This window comes from Triturus cristatus, chromosome 9 (assembly GCF_964204655.1).
Source record: "Triturus cristatus chromosome 9, aTriCri1.1, whole genome shotgun sequence".
Classification (NCBI taxonomy): domain Eukaryota; kingdom Metazoa; phylum Chordata; class Amphibia; order Caudata; family Salamandridae; genus Triturus; species Triturus cristatus.
Genome location: NC_140592.1, coordinates 730,651,226 through 730,671,629, shown reverse-complemented (window position 1 = coordinate 730,671,629; position 20,404 = coordinate 730,651,226). Strand labels below are relative to the sequence as shown.

Below are 20,404 nucleotides of genomic sequence, written 5' to 3'. Positions count from 1 at the left end.
CATGGCTAAACACTTATAAGGTCCCAAAGGCGAGACCTATTGGCTATGCCAATGCTTGTTTAACGTGTATTGAATTAATATACCACTGCTGTTGCGCTTATCTCTAAATTAGGCAAACAGCGCCACCACGTGGCATATTGTCATAAGTGCCGGTGTTGACAATTAAGTGCCGGTGCAGAAGGGAAGGGAGGTTAAATTTTATGTTATTTAAAAAAATATTTGGCGTGATAGGACTTTTCCTTGAGTAATGCGCAAAAGAGAGAGTAGTTTGCGTGGGATGGCAGAGAACCAGCTTTTCAAAATGTGGCCAGGGGACCGTGAATGCACATAGTGTTGAGTGGGTGGCAGGACCCCATGTACATTCTTTGAATATTTGAGATTGCAATACTGAAGATGGTGTGGGAGTTTGACGCGTTGTCAGATATGGTTTTTATAATATGTCACAAGGGTGGTGTGGGCTAGTGGCAAGTTACCAGGTGTAGGAAGGGGCATGGGGTTGAAGCAGATGAGGCCGTGTTATGTAGGGCCGGCCGCTCATGATTCCTACAGAACCGAGGAGAGCAGCAGGAGATGAAATGGAGGGCCATACATGACATACAGATGTAGGCCCCGATTCACAAACGTAAACTGAGAGGAAAGTCGAACTTTACGACTTTCGGTATTCACAAAGGGCATTTACTACACGTAAATGCCCTTTGTGAATACCGAAAGTCGTAAAGTTAGACTTTCGTCTCAGTTTGACTATGTGAATCGGGCCCTCAGATGGTAAATTTCGTGACAGGAATGTCCCCTACATGGTAAATGGGTGTGTACCCCTTGCCCGGAGTGTTCCAATTCCATGCGATATATGGTATTCTGAATTTTGTGCCCAGGTCACATGGTAATCCAGTGTGCAGTGCTCAGGCCTATGCCTGCCCTTTGACTCTGAAGCCAGACCCTGGTTCTGAGACCAAGAGTGGTGCTTCAAGTGTGCCCTCTGGCTCACACCAGCCTGCTGTCCATGTCCTGGGTTCTCATAATTAAGTGGTGGAGGTAGAATACTGTTTTTCTGCCACTGCACAGATCTTTAGAAGTGTTGTGCCTATTGGCCTCACGCATATAATGTTCTTCTTGTATGAGACACCCAGATCCCTGTCTGAAAATCCCATGTGCCTGTCGAGTGCATGTTGTATAAAGTGTGTATGGTAGGAGGACTCTGTATGGATATGCTTGAAATGTTGTTGAGACCGGTGGGATCCATTTCAGATTGCCCCTTGTTTTTCATGGCACAAGATGGAGGTGGTGGTACAGTCTCCCTAGAAAATATAAGCGTATTGCCTGCATTCGCAAGCTGGAGGGTGTAACCCTAGACTAGGCTTCTCTAATGAGTCGCTTGTGAGCTACTGGTAGGTTTTCAGCCTCTAAGTATCTCTCCTGTGTGCAGACCACCCTTCTAAATTAGAAGTTTTCGTTTGGTTGAATAATAACAATAATATAGCTATACCAAAATTAAAAAGTGTGCATTGAAGGCAGAAGTGTGTGTTTTTTGCAGAACTCATAAACTGATGTACGGAGAAAAACTATTGAATTTTCAAAATATGTTTAAAAGTGATAAATTATGTGGCGATATTAAGACTTATCATCAATATTATTGACTTGGTGCCAGAGGCATTGCCACTTTGGCTTTTATGTATTATCCACTTGGAGCTTTTTAACATTGATGGCAACCATGCCTCGTGAGCTGAGATGAACACTAAATATACATCATCTTGCATATATATTTTGGCAACTAATGTAACCTGGTCTGATGTAGCCATTGTTAAAACACTAAAAATAATATTAGTAGTTCAGAACAATGTTTACGTAACATATGTAACTCTTATTACAGAAAAGGTTGGAGACCCCTGCCCTAGACACTGAATGGTGGGAGGGTGGAGACAAGGCTGCCTTTAGAAGTTCTATGTTGACCTTTTAGCAGTGGATTGCTGATTAGTTCTTCCTGAGCACTGACACTTGAGTTAATAGTGGGGGAATATGGATGATTCTGCAGATTCTGTTGTTAGAGGGAAGAAAGTTTCTAGGCTGTGCTTACCTCTTTTTTCTCTCCCTGAGTGCTACTTTGGGAAGGCCTGATGATAGCCTGGTGCAAAGTTTACACACTCATTGTGCTGCTTTTGTCGGTGCTCTTGCCTGTGAGAGCCATCACTACCTGATGTGAGGGCCATCATCGTTTACAAAGACTGTGTCCGCCCTGCAGAAAGACTATGAAAAAAGAAAAACAAAACATGAAACTGGTTCCAGGGCATGGCAGTGGGCTCAATATCCCCTGTCTGAGAAGTGTGTGTGTAAATGTGGGACCAAAAATACTCAACTATGTTCAAGAACAAGATTCTTCAATGCCTAGTAAGGGAACGATCTGCATAATAATTGAAGTGCTAAGGTCCTACTGCCACTTTTGCGCCACCAGAACATCACTTTTTGGATCATAAAACCTGGAAATACGTCAGAATCTAACGGGGATGGCGTTAGGGAGGTGCAACGAGGAGAAATGCTTTTATTCCTCCTCGTGCTTTCCTTTTTCTAGGTGTGCTGCATTCTGCGGCTAACATTGAAAAAGGAAATCGCCACTTGTGTCCCTTCCTGCACAAAATCCATCAGCCCCGCAACACAGGCACTCTTGCTCCATGGTGCAAGGGTGCCTGTGTTGGCGCACGGCAGCCCATTGTGTGCCGGCGCTGGGGAAAAGGACAGGAATGTGCCTTATCACATAGATACTGCACACTCCTGCCCTTTTGTTTTGACGTAGGGCAGCGCAGCAAGGCTCCTTGCGGCGCTGTCCTACATCAAAACCTCAAAAATGAAGCCCAGGGTTGGTATATGACAAAAATCCATTTCCCCAAAGTTCAGGGGACATCACCTTAAATCTGTGCATCATGGTGGATGAGCTGTGGGTGTGCCTGTGATCCACAAACCTGTCTGAAATGGTTAGAAGGGGAGAAAAGTGTGTCCGACCATGCAGGAGCAGACTGATGAAAAAAGAGACGCCCAGCTGCCAAGTACAGAACAGGGAGGCCCAAAAGGGTGGACTGTTTGTGGTAGAGTAATTGGAGTTGGACCGAGTCTGTCCAAAAGGCTCTTGGCCTCACTAAGTGCTTCTACTTCCAAACAACTTGAGCCAAGCCGGCTCAGCACTCCCCTCCTCTTAGCATGCCCGCTCTTGTGACTGCCAACAGAGGAGGATAATGGACTTGCACTGACTATACCTTCTGCACAGCGATACCGGGGGTGGGCCAGACTCATGCCATGTCCCAGAGGATGGAAGACAACCTCTGGGAGTGCCGAGACTTGCACAATTAGTGCAAATTTCCCCAGATGTTCTGCACTTGCACCAGGCCCTATGCGAAAAGGAGGCGGCTGCCTGGCCGAGTTGCGGCACTGTGACCACATCTGCTCATCTGTACTAATGCTCAACTGTTGCCTGCCTGCTTGCCCTTAAGCTTAAGAAGTGCCTGACATCTCAGGTAATACCTCTGCTGGAATTGTAAGATTACTGTGCGCTTTACTACAGATTTCTGTAGCATCCGTGCTTTAAACTACATCCCCCCTAAAAGGAAACTGCCTAATAAAGGAAATACAAACTGACCTACTGATCATAGAAACCAGGGAAGCTGCTCAGCTTCACCCATATTGACCCCTTACCTGCACTTTAGCCTACTCATTTCTGTGTAGTCAATCCAGTAGCATCCGTAGTTCACAACCCTGTAGTGATTAACATTTGTAGTATCTTATTTTGGTGTGCCTAAAGTATTTTTTTACCTAAAGGAAAGCACTGGGCTGCACAATGAATTGTTGTGTCTGTTGTTTGACTACCTCACTTGTGAGTCTCTACCCCACCACATTACTTCCCTCAGAAGCCTTTGACTACTCACACTCGCTACACGGAGAGTCAAGTGCAGAAAGGGTGTACTTGGTCCATTTTTTAGAGCTTCTAGGACCGTCCCCAGGACACCAGAGGCAAATGGCTCCAACCCCCGCAGTGGTGGTCCAGTAGCCCCTGCTTGCCCTGTGGGCCCCCTATAAAGGGTATGACAGGTAACTGTAGATATCAGGGATGTTTTTCACCTTAGGGTTATGAGTTACATCAAAGAGAACTCAAGCTTCGCTTTTGTTGTCTATTGTATGTCACTAAGAACCCCCCAGTGAAAAACATCCCGGTGCTTCACAGTAATGCCTCTATAATTCTATTTAGATCATTGGAATATTGAGCACTCTATTGAAGACAATGGAGTGCACCATGCTTCTAATGGCTGGTAGAAGCCGGGAGAGCAACATTCCAATGGTTTTTCCATTTCACAGCTGTTGCTGTGAACAAAGGCTTCTCGGAGAATGAAGGGATTTAAACCCTCTTGGGCTTGGAGAGGCCTTTGTTTTGACAAATTAGAACATTGTGCCCTCTAGGAGCGGAATGTTCTAATAGCCTTAGAACCCTCCATAGCGGGCTCTACCGGCCATTAAAGGCCCACTCCCTCATTAAAGACCCTCGCCTTCTGCTTGGGCCTTTAATGTTGGAGTGGGCCTTTAATGACCGGTAGAGCCTTATATGTCGGGCTCCAATGCTGTAATAGATTCTAGATCTTGCTGTCTGTGATCAGCCATAAACGTCATTTAGTTGATTTCAGTACCCACTGAGTTGGAATCTACATATTTTTGTCTAAATACAGGGAGCATAGCAGCAAGACTGCAGATGCCTCATCCGCTGTAGGAAGCGCCCTAGTTCAAGCACAGTGCAGATCCCTTGAACACAGCTTCTGCTGCCATTGTAGGTTCTAACCCCTACCACCCAGTAGTAGGGAGGTTACGGTGTGCTTGTGATGAGGCTGTGCAGATGAGCCGCTGGTGCATTATTCAACAGTCACTCTACAAAGATGGCTCCCTGAGCTTTGGCAGTGACCCTCAGGAAAGTGAGCAGCACACAGGCTTACCAGCAGCACACAGAACTACAGGATTCAGAGTGGGCAGCTGGTGGCAGTAGGCACAAGCACACAATTTGCCAAAATACAGGAAAATGGCTCATGGGCATTCTGATGGTGTCTCACACACTACTCTGTGGGCAAGTGCACAGCTTTAGAGTCAAAGGAAGAAGAAAAGAGCTGGGAGTGTTAAATGGACTGGTTTTGGATTCCGAATCCATTAAAATCATTGGAGATTACACATTTTTGGAGATTGGGTAAGTGTTTTCTGGGTTGGCGAACCCTTTAAAAATTATTGGAGGCATTTTGCTTTGTTGCAGACTGGCACCCTCCAAAGGGAGCTTTGGCTCCACCCTAAAATTCACAGGGCCAACCTCCCCAGGTCCCACGTGCTCCCAGCACGTTATTGCCTCCTTCTCCATCAAGAAGGGGAAGGAGATGTTGCCAACCATCACGGAATGGTGAGGTGGGGTTGTTGAGGGTGTGAGTTGGTGGCTCTGGAGGATTCAGCAGCACATCACTGGAGGGTTGTGGGCGGGAAACAAGACAGCAGCGCCTGGACCTTGTGGATAAGCCACATAGCAGGCCTGCTAAGAAAGGAGGTACATCCAAACGCGTCACAAAATAGGTCTAATACAAGCCACCTCCATGACCGAATTACAAAGCAGGCATGCAACGCTGTACTACACTAGCACAGTAGACAACCCCATCCTGTTCTCCCCAGTGCCCTCTGAGGAACACCAAGGAGAGAACAATTCTGTGCACCCTCTCTCAGCCACTAGAACTCTTTCCTGCAGTATCCATGGTGCTCTGAGGAGACAGTATTTAGAAGTCCTGGCACAGCCCTCACCCTCGCATCAGCCAATCACAGAGGGGCATACAGCATTTGCATACAATAGAGGAAGTGTGCCATGCTTGTAGTAGTACCAATTGTGACATGGATGGTCTTTTTATTTTAGCAAAGGCAGACAACGAAAAACACAGGATTACTGCCCATGCTATGCCCCATTTCCATAACACCAGTGCCATAGCTTAGCCCCGAGCCCTGCACCAAAACTAAAAATGGAAAGCAAACATGCATGAAGGCCAATTACTTTTATACACACACTGACAGGCCGCTGCAACATATGACATATCAACATTTTCCAAAATAGCAGTGTAAGGTTTTTGATTGGACTCTCTTTCCATTTCTGGGTCCATAAGGCATGTGAAATAGAAGACAGACTGGTGGAATGCATAATACCGAGCCCACTGGGCTGCATCTATAAACATGTGCGCCTAAAGGTTCAGCTGACCCGTAGCAGAACTAGTCACATGGAGTGTCCGCCCAGTCTGGGTGCTTGGGAGAGCCCATCCCCAACCTTGCAAACCACCAGCAGCCTACACACCTTCTTGGCCTTTGGTATCTGCTTGCTCTGGAGCACCATCTCCTGCGACTCAGCCTCCCGGCTCACTGTAGCTCCATCCAGTCTGAGGAAGCAGTGCTTTCGTGCCCGGCCTTTGGATCTCCTTCTGCGGAAGCACAGGGCAGCTAGGAGAGGTTTAACCGACCCTTGTTGGCTGCAGTAGTTATGCTCTTTGGAAACGGTGCTCTGATTGGAGCAGAGAGCCATGTCCCCACCAACCATAGACGGTGCCAGCTTCTGTTTGGGCACGTCTCCTGTGGCAGAGATTGCTTGGGTCTGGAAGCGTGCTTCTTCATGGAGAGGCCCACTGGAGTCTTCGGGGGCATCAGGCGTTCGGCAGGGGGAATCAGGCTTCACTTTGTTGGCTCTACGCTGAATGGAAGGAGTCCCAAGATCAGCCTACGGACAAGACAACAGAGGGAGACACTTAGGCTGAAGGGACATAGCAGTTTGGAAGGAGACAGTGTCAGAGAAGGAAGACAACAGAGAGGAAAACTGCTTGTTATTACACTTTCATTGTACTTTCCTAGTCTTGCCGCTTAGATGAACGAGACCAGCTTAAAATGTTTCAGAGACCTAAATAATGTTGTCGAACTAAGGGGAAAAAAGCTGTGAGATTCATCTTATCTTGCCTATTATTTAACAGTTAAAGTTCATCAAATGTATGAAGATCCATCACATTTATGTCACCGTTTTTATATGTAAGGTTTCAATTAAACATGTTTCCCTTGTTCACCTTGCTTGGGAAATGGGGAAGAAAAGATTCCTCCTGTTGCTTTACCATTGACCCAATCTCCACTGAAGCTACATAAAATGTATTTTTCATCATCTCATGATACTATCATCCTTGTAAGTTTAATCTATGTCGGTCATGGGCGTGTGAGTTCGCCAAATAGAGAGAGTTACCCATTTAATCAAAAGGGAGCGGGTCAAAGACTGAAACAAGAAAGGGATCCCTTTTGTATCATTCACTCTTGGTCATTCATACCAATCCCTTGTTTGTTTCTATAGGGAAAAAAGACAACCATTAACCCTTTAGTTATTATCTGTTCCACTATTTTGACACTGAACTCTGTATGTAAAAAATGTCCGATTTATTTCAGAAATATTTTTCTTAAAACATCGTTACATATTTCATGCAATATACTCTGTATACATTTTCATTAAAATAAAACAATCTTTATATTTAAAAACAATTGTTATGAATATTGTTTTTAAATATAAAGATTTTTTTTATTCTAATGACATTTTATGCAGAATATATTGCATGACATATGTAACGATTTTTGAAGAAGATTTTCTGGAATAAATTGGAATTTTTTTACATACAAACAGAGTTCAGTGTCAAAATAGTGGAATAGATAATAACTAAAGGTTGAATGCTTGTCTTTTTTCCTTATAGGAAAAAGAGGGGATTGATATGAATGACCAAGAGTGAATGATACAAAAGGGATCCCTTTCTTGTCTTCTGTGTTCACCTTGCACCAGAGCAGCTAGGGATTTGCAAACTATACCTTAAGAGGAGTTTCCGATACACAGAGAAACAAACCTCATACTTGATGAAGCTTCGGACACATTCTGTGCAAAGCTCTCCATATTCTGCACCGAACCAAGCTCTTTTATGCAAATTTGATGAGATAGCATAATTTTGTAATTGTTATGGAGACAATAGACCTAACTAAATTATTTTGTTAAATTAACCGTGCGCCAAATGTAGTTGAAACTTGCAACTGCACTTTACATTGAGTTTCCATATTTTGCATTTTTTTTCTTTTCTTGGCTCATTTTCTAAATACATTTTGGTGGCTCCTGGTAAATATTTTTTATGTTCTTTATAATAAAATCAATTGCCACCATCAACTGGCAAACATGGTTCTTTTGGTGCACGCAAGAGTGGTGGACTCCGAGCACCAGAATAAGGGGCCAGGATTAGAATTTGGTTGGGTGTTTTCCTGCTCACCACAGAACTTCTCCAGCACCAGAATGGGTGTTGGGGCTGCAGGTGTTGAGCACAGACAACCATTTTGGGCGATTGAGATACATTTTAGTCTTCAGGCTTTGGTCCAAAGAAAGACAGAAAAGGGAGATAGATGGATGTACGCGAAAGGTAGAAACACAGTGATAAAGGGAGAAAGTAGGTATAAAAAAGAATCTGCAAGAGTGAGATATAGAGCCAGGAAGTGTAGTGTGGTGGAAGAAAGAGGCTTGATGTGGAATGAAAACTAGGCCACTTTGGTATTCAGCAACCTCGGTATTCAAAACTTGGCTCCTAAGAAAAATTTGGGATATTTGCACTTATCTAATTAATGGTTTACACTTTAAGCACTGACTATACCTTACAAACTACCGAAGCTGTGTGGGAGGGGAGCTTATGTCGAAGCGTCTGTTGCTAGCTTGAAATGCAATGTGTGCTGCCAGTGGGATCAAAGGAAAAGGAGTTTTAGACTTATGTTGCATCTGTGTATGATCAGAGAGTAACAGTGATCTCAAGAAAAGTCGCCACATATATTATTTGGCTTCTGTGGGAATGAGACAATTAAACTATAACCAAAAAAACGTAATGTGAATCTTAAGATGTTCCATTTGTATTGGCATGAGCAGTAGAAAGGAGAGCTAGTCAATGTCCGGAGCACAAAAGAATATGCATATCAGTGATAAATGCTCAGGTACAAGACTGGCAAAGTAAAGGAACAAATACTATCCAAGAGTGATCTCACAGGGAAATAATACATGAATTCATTAATAACAGTGACCTCCAAGGAGCATTCTTTGGAATGCATGGAGGAAATTGATAGACAAGGAGGGAAGTGAAAGAAAAATACCAATGTGCAAGATGCTGAACTATAAACTTGGCTAATTGTAGCCCCATTGCTCTTGTTATGTCAATCCAATTTTAATTACGCCTTTGTCGCTGTCACCATATCACGTGCCTTACACGCGCTGTTTACCCTTTCATGAGCACTATGTGTGCACTTTTTTGATTACACCCATGTTGAAGAAGCTCTACACTGCGATCATCTATAGTTTCCACCGCAGCATTGACGCAGTCCTCTGCAACCGACGCATGGTGCACTAATTCCTTGATTGTACGGTTGGACTGCGAGACCTCATTATGCTTATTCAATATAGCACTGCACTTTTTTTACTTACTTCCCGAGTTAGTCGCTTTACGGTAATCATTTCATACCAAAAATCCATGCACCTAACCCTATCCATAGCTGCCATAGATCCCTCCTGGACCTCTGAGGCGTCGTTAAACATGTCAACCTACACACATAGATAGATTGCTATTCTTCATAATTAGAAGTTAACAATCTGCACATCATTTTTTATCCATACCAAGGGGACCCCTGATTAAATTTATCGCACAGTACCCCTTAGATAGTTTTAATTCACCATTTCACTCACCCCACACACCCACACTCATCATTGCGGCGATATTTTATATATCTTCGCCAAAGAGCTCTCTCCCGGGCTCCGTGGGGTACTGCAGCGCCGACACCATGAGGAGCTAAGCCTGATGATGAATCATTACACCCTCACATGTGTGTGAGGGAACTACTTTCCAATAAGGAAGACCATCTCCCTCCATCCTGATGAACACTTTCTCAGGAACAGTTACCCTCTTAGTGTTTGGGTTTCATACTTGGTCTTGAGAGCAAAATGTTCTGGACCTTTTAATAGCTCCCTGTCCCCCCTTCCTCTTGTAATTGATATTGGAAATTTGATAGCAATTTCTTCTTTAAGTAGCGCTTTCCCTTATTTTTCTTTGTTTGTTGACAATATTCTGGCTTCCTTTTACCACCTTATTCTTTGATCACCATGCAGTCAATCTGAATTTCTGAGGACAGGTGACTTCAGACAAGGGTCATCCTTATCTCACCACCAGTAGAGGAAAGGCATGGTAAGACTGGTCATAATCACTGCACTGATCACACCTCTGCGCTAGACCCACACGCCCAAACCTGTCTCTCTAAAGAACATGGTAGTGCTTAGCTCTGTTACTCATGCAAGTGAACAGGGCACCACCCATCTGCCCTACTTTCAACTCACACAAATGCCCTATGTTTTGAAAGTAGAACTTTTTAAAATCTGAATTCATTTCTAGCAACAGGTCCTATCATTGGACTGCCGGTGCCTCTGCCGTTCAAGTGGCTTCGTTAACATGATTTCGATCATGTGACCACACACTATTTATAATGCTGACTGAAAATGAATAATCATTTTAAAAGTAAAGCTTTGCTATTCATTTCTTGAGTCACATAACATAATTTCGTGTTTTTACACTAATCCTTTTTTAATTAAAATATATTTATTGTTTAACATATCCACCATGTCTTACAATCATGGTTTAAAATAAGCAAATATTTAAGCAATATTGTTTTTGTAGAAATAAACTTAAAAACTCCATTATCAGTTGATATGATTATTCAACCCTAGTGTTCACCTGAGTAAAGTCTGCTTTAGATTTGTATACACCAGAGTCACACAAATCACAACATGGAGGGTTATAGTCATGCTATGTGACCAGAAGCATGCTCATTATGTATTGATTTTTATCCCCAAGCCCTACAAGTTTAAAGCAGTTTTTCAGACTTATTGGTAAACTTAAATATGCATGCTTTATGACAAGGCAGCAGGATTCCTTGAAACACAGGGGGGTATTTACAAAGAAGTGGTGGAGAGAAGCGTTACCCGTCATGGCTTAATGCCTCACTCCGCCACTTCAGAAACGCAAGGCTGCACCATATTTACAAGAATGTGGTGCAGCCTTGCGTTCCTCCCTAGCGCCAACGCAGGCACCCTTGCACCATAAATCAAGGGTGTCTGCGTGCAGGGGAAGATTGTTGATGTACAGGCAGGTCCCTCTTCCTGCACATAAACAATCTTAAAATGCCATTTTGACACTTCTATGTCTGCTGCTTAATGCACCACACATGGAAGTTATAAAATGTCATTTTTTTAAAAGATTGTTTATGTGCAGGAAGGGTTACCTTCCTGAACATAAACAATCATGGGCGGTTTGCTTTTTCCATGTGTGCTGCACAAGGCAGCACACATGGAAAAAGCAAAAACGAGGAGAAATAAAGCATTTCTCCTCGTTTCGCCAAGTTAATACCAGGTTTTCCCTGGTCTCAATTTTGGAGCTGCCTCCTATTTACGCTGCCCTTTTAAATAGGAGACAGCGTCAAAATCAATGGAACACCCACTGCAAAGCCCACTGCCCACCCTTTTCAAACTAAGCATAGCGTGAAAGGGGGCCTTATTTACAAGGCAGCGTTAAGCCACGTTTAGTGGCTTAACGCTGCCATATAAATAAGGCAAAGCCCCTATCGCCACGGAAACGTCACTAAAAGTGACGTTTCCGTGACGATCGAGGCTTGTACATATGCCCCACCAATTTGGTGTCAAACGTCTCTCAAGTTAGAAGACAGAGGCGAAAGGACGTCTGTAGGCGTAACTTAGTTAAATCAACTCTGACAACGCCAATATCAGGTAGTACTTGCAGGTACAGTGTCTGTTCCTGTGGTGATTCAGAAAACTATCTTGAATGATAAAATAAATGATTAACATCTTCCAAAAGTTAAATGAAAGTCCTGCGACCATTTAAATTCCTTTTCAATTTTACATTGATTATAATGAGATTGCTAGTTCAATATAAGTGGAATACCAATAATTTCACATGCCAAATTTGTAAAGTTAACATTCTGCCAATAAATGCTCTCTTTTGGTGTGAACAGGCATATTATTTGGGCGATACGCCAATTTAATTCAAGCCAAAACGTACCCTCTACTTTGTCGAATTCAGGCTTATAATATTTCATACATACAAACGGATGTTTAAAGTTTTGGTTTTTTAAGCTTTATTTATTGGCTCCTATGTGGCACCACCAATCTGCTAAGTATTCTATTTAATCCTATTAAAACTATTTACCACTTTTCATACTTCCTCTCATTGTGTTGAGCAATAGGATGCCCAGACCAATGCCTCGAGGAACAATTGACGTAAATATTTGATCGTTCTAACTTGCTCTAATTCCTGTTCAATAAAAAGAACAATCACCACAATATAACGGATGTTTTAAAATGCTATGCTATGCTATTCACTTTAATAAAGGGCTGTGAACTTACAGCATGTTTACTGTAAAATAGCAAAAGCAAGTGGCCATCTGAATGGCCACATATTCAGTATTCGCCTGAAATTTAGAAGGTCTTTGAAATTTCTGACTTCCAGTATGAGCTATTCCATTTTTTAGCATAACCTTTGTTTTTCATACGTTCACATCTAAGTTTTTTTAATCATCATCTGACTTGGCAGTTAATTCAGTTGTCGCTGAATACTCAAAATCAACAGATATAAAACTGCCGCATCATGTGTATATAAGAAACAGGAACTCAGCCTCTGTTTTAGTCAAGGCAAGATTGATTGTTCAATACAAAAGGCATTAAGAAATGCCATTTACCCAGCTCGTGATATATGTAAATTTTAGGTCTAGTATATCCATCTACGAATAATGACTCTGCATTCAATTTTTTATGTTCAATTAAATAATCAAATTTAAGAAAATCCTTGATTAAATCTCGTTATTGTAGCTTTAACCATAGTTTCTTCCAATGTATAAACCACAAAGTATGGTCTAGAAGGCTGCTGGGAAGTAACAACAAAGGGGTAGCCTTCATCTAATTTCTGGAAGGATAACCTATTATCACCCTGAGCTTTTGCCCAAGGAAAGGGTAAACAACTTGCTCAATTCCCAGCTAACTACATTTAACAAAGAAGGTGAACCAAGCCTTTTTGAAAAACGTATTCTCTCTGCAACAGCGAAACAGTCTCCAATTGTCTACAGTAACAACTCAGGTGGTATTAGGAAAGCATTTCTATTTTTCTCTTTTCATCAGTGCTCTATTACATATACTATATTTAGATCAGAACTGAAACGTTCAAAGTTGTTTAACTACCCTACCTGCCTGGGCCTGGCATCTCTCAACTAGAACTTGAAATTAAAATTCCAGGGGAAGAATCCTAAATGCGTGCACCGCAAGAACAATTTGCTTCTGAACCACCTTCCAAGATCAAGTAGAGCTCATAGGGCCTTTCAACTGAGAACTGAACCTCACTAAACAGCACAAGATAACACTGGAGATATAATCACTTCCAAGCCCAGATTAAAGATTAACCTTACCATTGCACTTGCATCCTCCTGTAGCCCTGACGCGATCCAAAGAGCCTCAGACTGCGTGAAGGGAGAGCTGTGTGTGGTCAGAGACTCTCTCCGGGACCACTACTGGTAAGGCCCTTGTGAGGTCCACTGTACTGCCCTCTGGCAATGACCTCACAATATGCTCATTGTGATCCTTTAGGTGACTCTTACAGTCATCACTAGAATACATGTTAATCTCCTAACATCAATGTTGTGTACAGAGAAGTGGGTGAGTAGAGCTTCATTGTAAGATTAGTTGTTCTTTGTTGGTGATCTAGAATACTTTTTTTTTTAAAGATATTTTTTATTGGCATTTTAAATTATTCTACATTTTAGATGTAGTCAGGAGAAAGGAACAGAAGCAATCAACAATAAAAAAAAAATAACAAAAGGAGAAAAGAACATCGAATCACTTTACATCATCCTTTCCTGCCCATGTTCGTGGGTGCTAGCTCCACCCGCACGGGGTTAGAGTGATAATTATATGGAGAGTTGTCCAAATTTGAACCATCTAATGCATACATGTTTACAACCTTAAATCACATAATGCCATTAATATTGTAACCACCCCAGAGAGAAAAATAAATAGGGGGAAATGATAGGAGAAACAAGAGAACGAGTAACAGAAAAAACAATGAACTGGTGCGGAGGTGCGTCGTAGATGTGTCGAGTATTGACATCAAATGTGGTTGAAGGCATTGCTAACCCTATAATGGGTCCAGTGCAGGGGGGGGGGACTCCCCTACAGTTGACATCTCACTCGTGGCCAGCCGGCCATCCCCAGGGGGATCCCATGTCCATACGCTTCCTTCCCAGAGATCAAACTCCCGACATCCCAGATGACCCTGGCTGAGGGACCAGAACCTCATTGACTGTTTGCGACTCATGGTCTGACTCTCCCTCTTCACTGCCAGAACCCACCAGCTTCTCCCATTCAGCCAGTACTTCTCTCCAGTGTTCGGTGATTGGAAGCTTTCTTACCCCTCTGGCCTCCTCCCATGCCAGGGCCTGCCTTCCGCCTCTGCCCATGCGACGACATCCCTATTCCAGGCTGCAAGTTGTGGTCCCTTTGCGGATTTCCACTCCATCGTGATCCTGCGCTTTGCAAGGCCCAGTGCAAGATCAATCAAACGATTCCCAACCTTACGCTTGGGAGGTCTGGGGAAGAGGCCCAGTAGACACGTCTGAATTGTTATAGCCAGCTCTCTACCAATCACGTCTTTAATCTTAGCCAACACTGCCGCCCAATATGGGCGCACCCATTGACAGTCCCAGGTCATATGACCAAAGTCAGCGTCTGGGCAAGCACATCTAGGGCTTTGCCGCTCCTCCCCTCCACATGTCATGTTAAGCCAGTGCGGTGTCATATATGTCATGTACATGTAATTAAATTGAATAAACTTTAGTCTGGTGTTCCTAGAGACTTTCCCTGAATATCTTAGAACCATACGCCACTCTGAAACAGTGAGGACTTTGCCCCCCAATGTGTCCCAACGCGCCCTCAATCTGTCTAGCGGACCAGTGGAGGCCTCCACCAGAGCAACATACAGCCATTTCAGAAGGTGTCCAGCCATACCAAGAGTAAATAAAGCATGGAGGACGGGGTGTGTATCTGGTTCTTCCTCCCCGGGGTCCCACAGGTGCGCAAACGTACGCGTCAGTACTTCATAAGTTAGGAACTGACCCGGGGGGGGAGTCCACTGTCCTCCACCAGGTCCGCGAAAGGGATCAGTTTGGCACCCCCAGCCTGCCCTCGGATATAGGGCGCTGTAGGATTTGCAAAGAAACCCTCGGGCATCCATCCCCCAAAACCAGGCGCCGCAGGAGAGCGTGTAGGGGCCGAAACCAGCTTCTTGGCATCAGAACCGGAAGGTTCACAAAAAAGTATAGCAGCCGGGGTAGCATTACCATTTTAGATAATGTAATCCGGGCCATAATGGGCAGTTGCAAGGTGCACCAGAACTGTACACAGTAGCGAAGAGAACACAACGTCTTTCCCAAGTTACCATCTTTTAAGTCATCTAGGGCCCAGGGGGTGTCAGCCGGTAGCGCCTCCGGTCTAGGTAGTGGCCCGCCTATGGGAAACAAATATGTCTTAGCTTTATTGACCCTAAGGCCTGAGAGAAGAGCAAGGTCGCCCAGAATTTGCAGGGCCTCAGCTGCCCCCTCAACCACTTCCGCCATGTACAGCAACAGGTCGTCCGCATATAGCGAGACAATATGGAGTCTCCCACCTAAGGTCAGTCCCAGCCCTCTCCCACCTAATCGAAGCCACTCTGATAACGGTTCCACAGCCAGGGCAAACAAGAGTGGGGAAAGTGGACACCCCTGGCGGGACCCCCGGGATATCATGCAAAGCCTGGAGATTGTACTTCCTGTCTTTACTCTCGCATTTGGCGAGGCATAAAGGAGCCGCACCCACCGCACCCAGTCATCCCCAAAGCCCATGCGGCACATTACTTCAAAGAGGTACTCCCAGCTCACCGTGTCAAACGCCTTCTCCAAATCGACAGATAACACCGCTGCCTGTTGGAGAGCTGATGCGTCAGCATGGTAGAGCACTGAGAATAGCCTGCGAAGGTTATATGAGGTACTGCGAGAGGAATGAACCCGTTTTGATCAGGGTGAATTAGGGACATCATGTGTGGAAGCAATCTGCCCGCCAGCACCTTGCTCAAGATCTTAAAATCTAGGTTAAGCATGGAGAGTGGTCCATACTCTCTCACTCCCGCATCTGGTTGCTTGGACTTGGGAAGAGGTATCATTAGTGCCCATTGTGTGGAGTCTGGCAGTCCCCCCGTCCCTCATATGCCTCTGTATATAACGTAACAAGATGGGGCACCAATATATCCGAGAACCGCTGGTAAAACTCAGCCGGAAGGCCATCCAGCCCTGGCGTCTTACCGAGTGCAAGTGTCGCAATAGCAGCTCTGATCTCGTGCATAGTAACCAAACCCTCCAGGTCATCTTGAGCATCTGTCTCCAATACCCTAAGCTGTAAAGGGGCCAGGAAGTGTTGAATATCCAGCAAGGTGGATGTAGTCGGGCCTCATACAGCTGTTGGTAGTATTTTTAAAAAGAGTCTTTTATGGCATCCGGGTCGTGCACTATTTCCCTGAGTCTAGGCGCTCCCCCAAACTCTGGTTTAATTAGACAAACTAACAATCGACCCGCCCTCCCTTCCTCCCTTTGCACTTTATCTAGGTACTCTTTATAGCTGGAACACCTCAATCTGCTCAGCGCTTCATCATATTGTGTCCGTGCTTCTTGTAAGGACACCTGAGCCGTGTCATCCATGCCCTGCAAATTGTCCAGTCTGTTGATCTCCCTATATGCCCTTCACGTTTGAGCCATGCAGTGGCCCCGAACCACCACTTTAAATGCCTCCCATTCTACCTATGGAGAGGAGGCTGTGTTGTAATTGATTGGGAAATATGTCTCGATCAGTGCTGCCAGCGAGGTCCGAAACGGGACATCTTAAAGCAGTAGTTGATTCAGTTTCCACGTAGGGATCGGGGGCGCCGACCTACGGGTTGGTGTAGCATGAGTAATGGACTGTGATCAGTTAAGGTGCGCCCCAGGTATTCTGTGTGGGACATGGAGCCATTAAGGACTGGAGAACATAAAAACATATTGAGCCTTGTATGAACTTGGTGGACCGGCGTAAATAAGTACTCCCTGTCCCCTGGGTGTTGCAATCTCCAGGTGTCTTCCAAACCCCAATGGGACATCCAACTCTGGAAGCCCAGTGCAGTACGAAGTGGTCGGGTCTCCAGCAGGGTAGGGTGCGAACGGTCCATGGCAACATCCACCACACAACTGAAATCTCCCCCAGTATAAAAGAATCTGTTGAACATTGCGCCAGGGAAGCGGTAAAAGACTCTAGGAAACCCACTTGTTCCTGGTTGGGAGCATAAACATTACGAAGGGTCACCTCCCGCCCTGCTAATCTCGCCATAAGCAGAGCATACCACCCCTCTGCATCTAGCCAGGCGTGGTCAAGAGCGAAGGGGACTCCAGGTTTCACCCAAATTAAGACGCACCCGGCAAAAGCCAAATAGGTGGTCGAGAAGATCTGACCCCAACACCTCTTCTGCAATCTCCCGGCCTCTTCCTTGTTAAGGTGGGTCTCCTGGAGAAATGCTATATGTATGTCTCTGCGCTGTAGATATGAGTATATATTATGACGTTTGGCCATCGTTCCCATGCCACGGATGTTCCACGTGAGGAACCTCACAGTGTTAGATGTACCTGCCATTTCCATCAGGACCCACCCCACCCAAAGGGGATCCCACCTCCGCCCGCTCCCCCATATGTGCACCACCATTCGCCTCTGCAAGCAACCAAACTAAAAATATCAACAAAAGAACCCCATCTCAAACAACTCCCCAATCCCAGGACAGCCTGACAACAGTCAGTCGTCCAAACAGTGAATGGAACATAATCCGTAGTGAGGCCTTACTCCAGTAAGGTGCTCTGGGGGAGGGGGGGGGGGGGGGTCAGAAGAAAACAGAAGGTTAACGCCCAAACCATTTGGAGCACGCCAGCCCCACAAGATCATGACAACCCAGAGACTAATGCCAATCAGTCGGCTGCATCGTAGGAGTCCAAGTTCACCCAGAGCTCAGACAGCCTGAAATTACCTCATCAGCCGTGTTCGGGGTCACCATCGGTATCTTCACACTGTCACTGTGGGATGTGTTCGGGTCAACGTGCCCGGTGTCCTTTGACGATCCAGCCTCTATCTCGGTGGTGGGGCTCTTACCCTGCATAAGCGCCGCCACCGCCTGCAAAACTTCAGCCCTCTCCTTTTCAGTTTATGGGGAGGTTGGCCTCCTTAGGGCTCCTCGACGGGATCATCGTCTGGAGCGTTTTCCGAGCTCTGCTACCTTTCCTGACTCGACTGCAGAGCCCGCTGTCTGTGGGGCCCCAGGTCTGTAGGCCTCAATCCAGTCCCAGGCCTCACCCGGGCTACCACAGAAGTGGGTGTTGCTGTCCAACATAATCCACAACCGTGCTGGAAACATCAGAGAGTACTGGAGCACCTCATCCCTCAGTGCCTTCTTGACCTCCAGGAATGAGGCCCCTTTCAGTTGCACTTCCAGTATGTAATCCGGGAAGAGGGAAACCTTGCTGTTGTCAACAGTGTAGGGACCCTCTGCATGTGCCCTCTGAAAGAGGAGAGCCCTATCTCTAAAATATAGCACATCACCGGCTTCAGGGGACGCCCCGGCGCCAGGGGTCTCGCCGGAACTCGATGGGCCCTTTCAAGAGTGTAAAAAGGTGACAGGCCCTCAGGAGTTACCACGTCTCTCAGCCACTGTTCCAGGTAGGACACCATGTGTTTACCCTTGACTCCCTCCGGCAAGCCCAGTAGCCGGACATTGTTCCGTCGATTACGTCCCTCCGCATCTTCAGCTCTCAGTTCCAGAACACCCACTGTCAGGAATCAGCTCTGTGCGACTAGTGGAAGACTCAGTAAGGGATCTAGAATCGTTGTAAAACCTTCCCTATGCAACCTGTGGTTGAACGTCTAGAAGTGTTGCATGTTCTAAGATGGCCGCTTGCTTTTCTACTATGCTGCATTGAGACTAATGGAAGTTCTGAGATATCGCAAGACTCAAGGTTTCGAGCCGTGAGGCTGTGCGCTAAACTGCGCACTTCAATTTGTTTGAGGAGACGAGTGTTTGGTCAGGGAAACTCTCTGTAAAATAATTTCATTCCAGAGAGAGTTTCGTTTAAATTCTTGGAACTCGACTGTCGTATGGAAGTTATTTATCCCTGCATGCTTCCTAGCGGCAGAAAATCTTAGCGTCGCGTCATTTAGTAAGATGGACGTTCCAGGTATTTTCTGTATTTTGACCGCCGCTTGGAAGTTTATAATGTGAACGCTTCCTAGCGGCTGAATATCTCCGTGAGACTTAGTAGAGAGAGAGAGAGTTGGAGATATTGGCAGCAGTGGGAGGAGGACTTCAGTACCGGCTTCTCCCGCAGAGTCAGCAGTCATCAAACCCCGGTACTCCGGTCCTGAACCTCACGGAGCCCACACTGCAACTTATGAATCCTGAGATGGGAGCGTCTCCAATTCCTATGTGGGGACTCTGAACTACTTCGGCATTCAAGTAAGACAATTCCAGTAATTAGGGATTGCCTCTGTATCGTTTGCTACTGCGCAAAGAGACAGCTATGAAGATTTAAAACCCTTGCTTCGCTTGCGTCTTCCCTCATTTGCTCCTTCCTCTTTTACCTACCTTGTTCCTTTTTGCGCGCTTCCTTTAAAACTTGAAACTCTTGAACTTTTCCTTCGTTACTCACCTGAGAGGAACTGCGCAACCAGCGGATGTAAAAGCCTTTTGGGGTAGATACCAAATTACACAACCAATGTACTAATAACTACAAGGAGTATACAGGTATACATCAGGTGGGAATTAAATGTAAAGTTAGTCATTGATGGTGGGAGGGAAAGAAATGTGTTTAACCAATGTTTCTCTTTCCTTGTGTGCATTAGGAATCTTCAGTCCCTAAGATAGCGAACTGAAGCTACAGTATCTAAAGAAGAGAAGCTATACTCCAGAGGAACCTGGTAGGGGAAAAAGGCTAGTGGAAGGTTACAGCAGTTATATACTATTAAGCAAAGAGTTATCCAGGTATTTGTTTCTTTGTGTGCATTAGGTGAACTCCAGATAATAGAGTAGACAACAGAAGACTTGGCTGATAGTTGGAGGAAGTCCAGGAGTAGTTGGAGTGTCTCTTCTCTGTCCCAATCCCCTTTCCCCCTTTCTGGAGCAGCTGCCTGAACCGCAGTGGGTTCTGGGAAGTGGGCATTGGGAAAGTACATCATTCTGCC

The 20,404-nt window shown here is 45.2% G+C and overlaps 1 protein-coding gene across 1 annotated transcript in view; it reads right to left on the bottom strand.

The window, feature by feature from the left end:
- Positions 1-18,329, bottom strand: part of LOC146798626 (uncharacterized) — a 40,692-nt gene extending 22,363 nt beyond the window's left edge. The window contains exons 1-2 of the mRNA XM_085627768.1: positions 18,201-18,329; positions 6,264-6,754 (exon numbers count right to left, since the gene is read on the bottom strand). Coding sequence (XP_085483894.1) covers positions 6,264-6,754; positions 18,201-18,329 — 620 coding nt within the window. The remainder of the gene's footprint in view (positions 1-6,263; positions 6,755-18,200) is intronic.
- Positions 18,330-20,404: the final 2,075 nt, after the last annotated feature.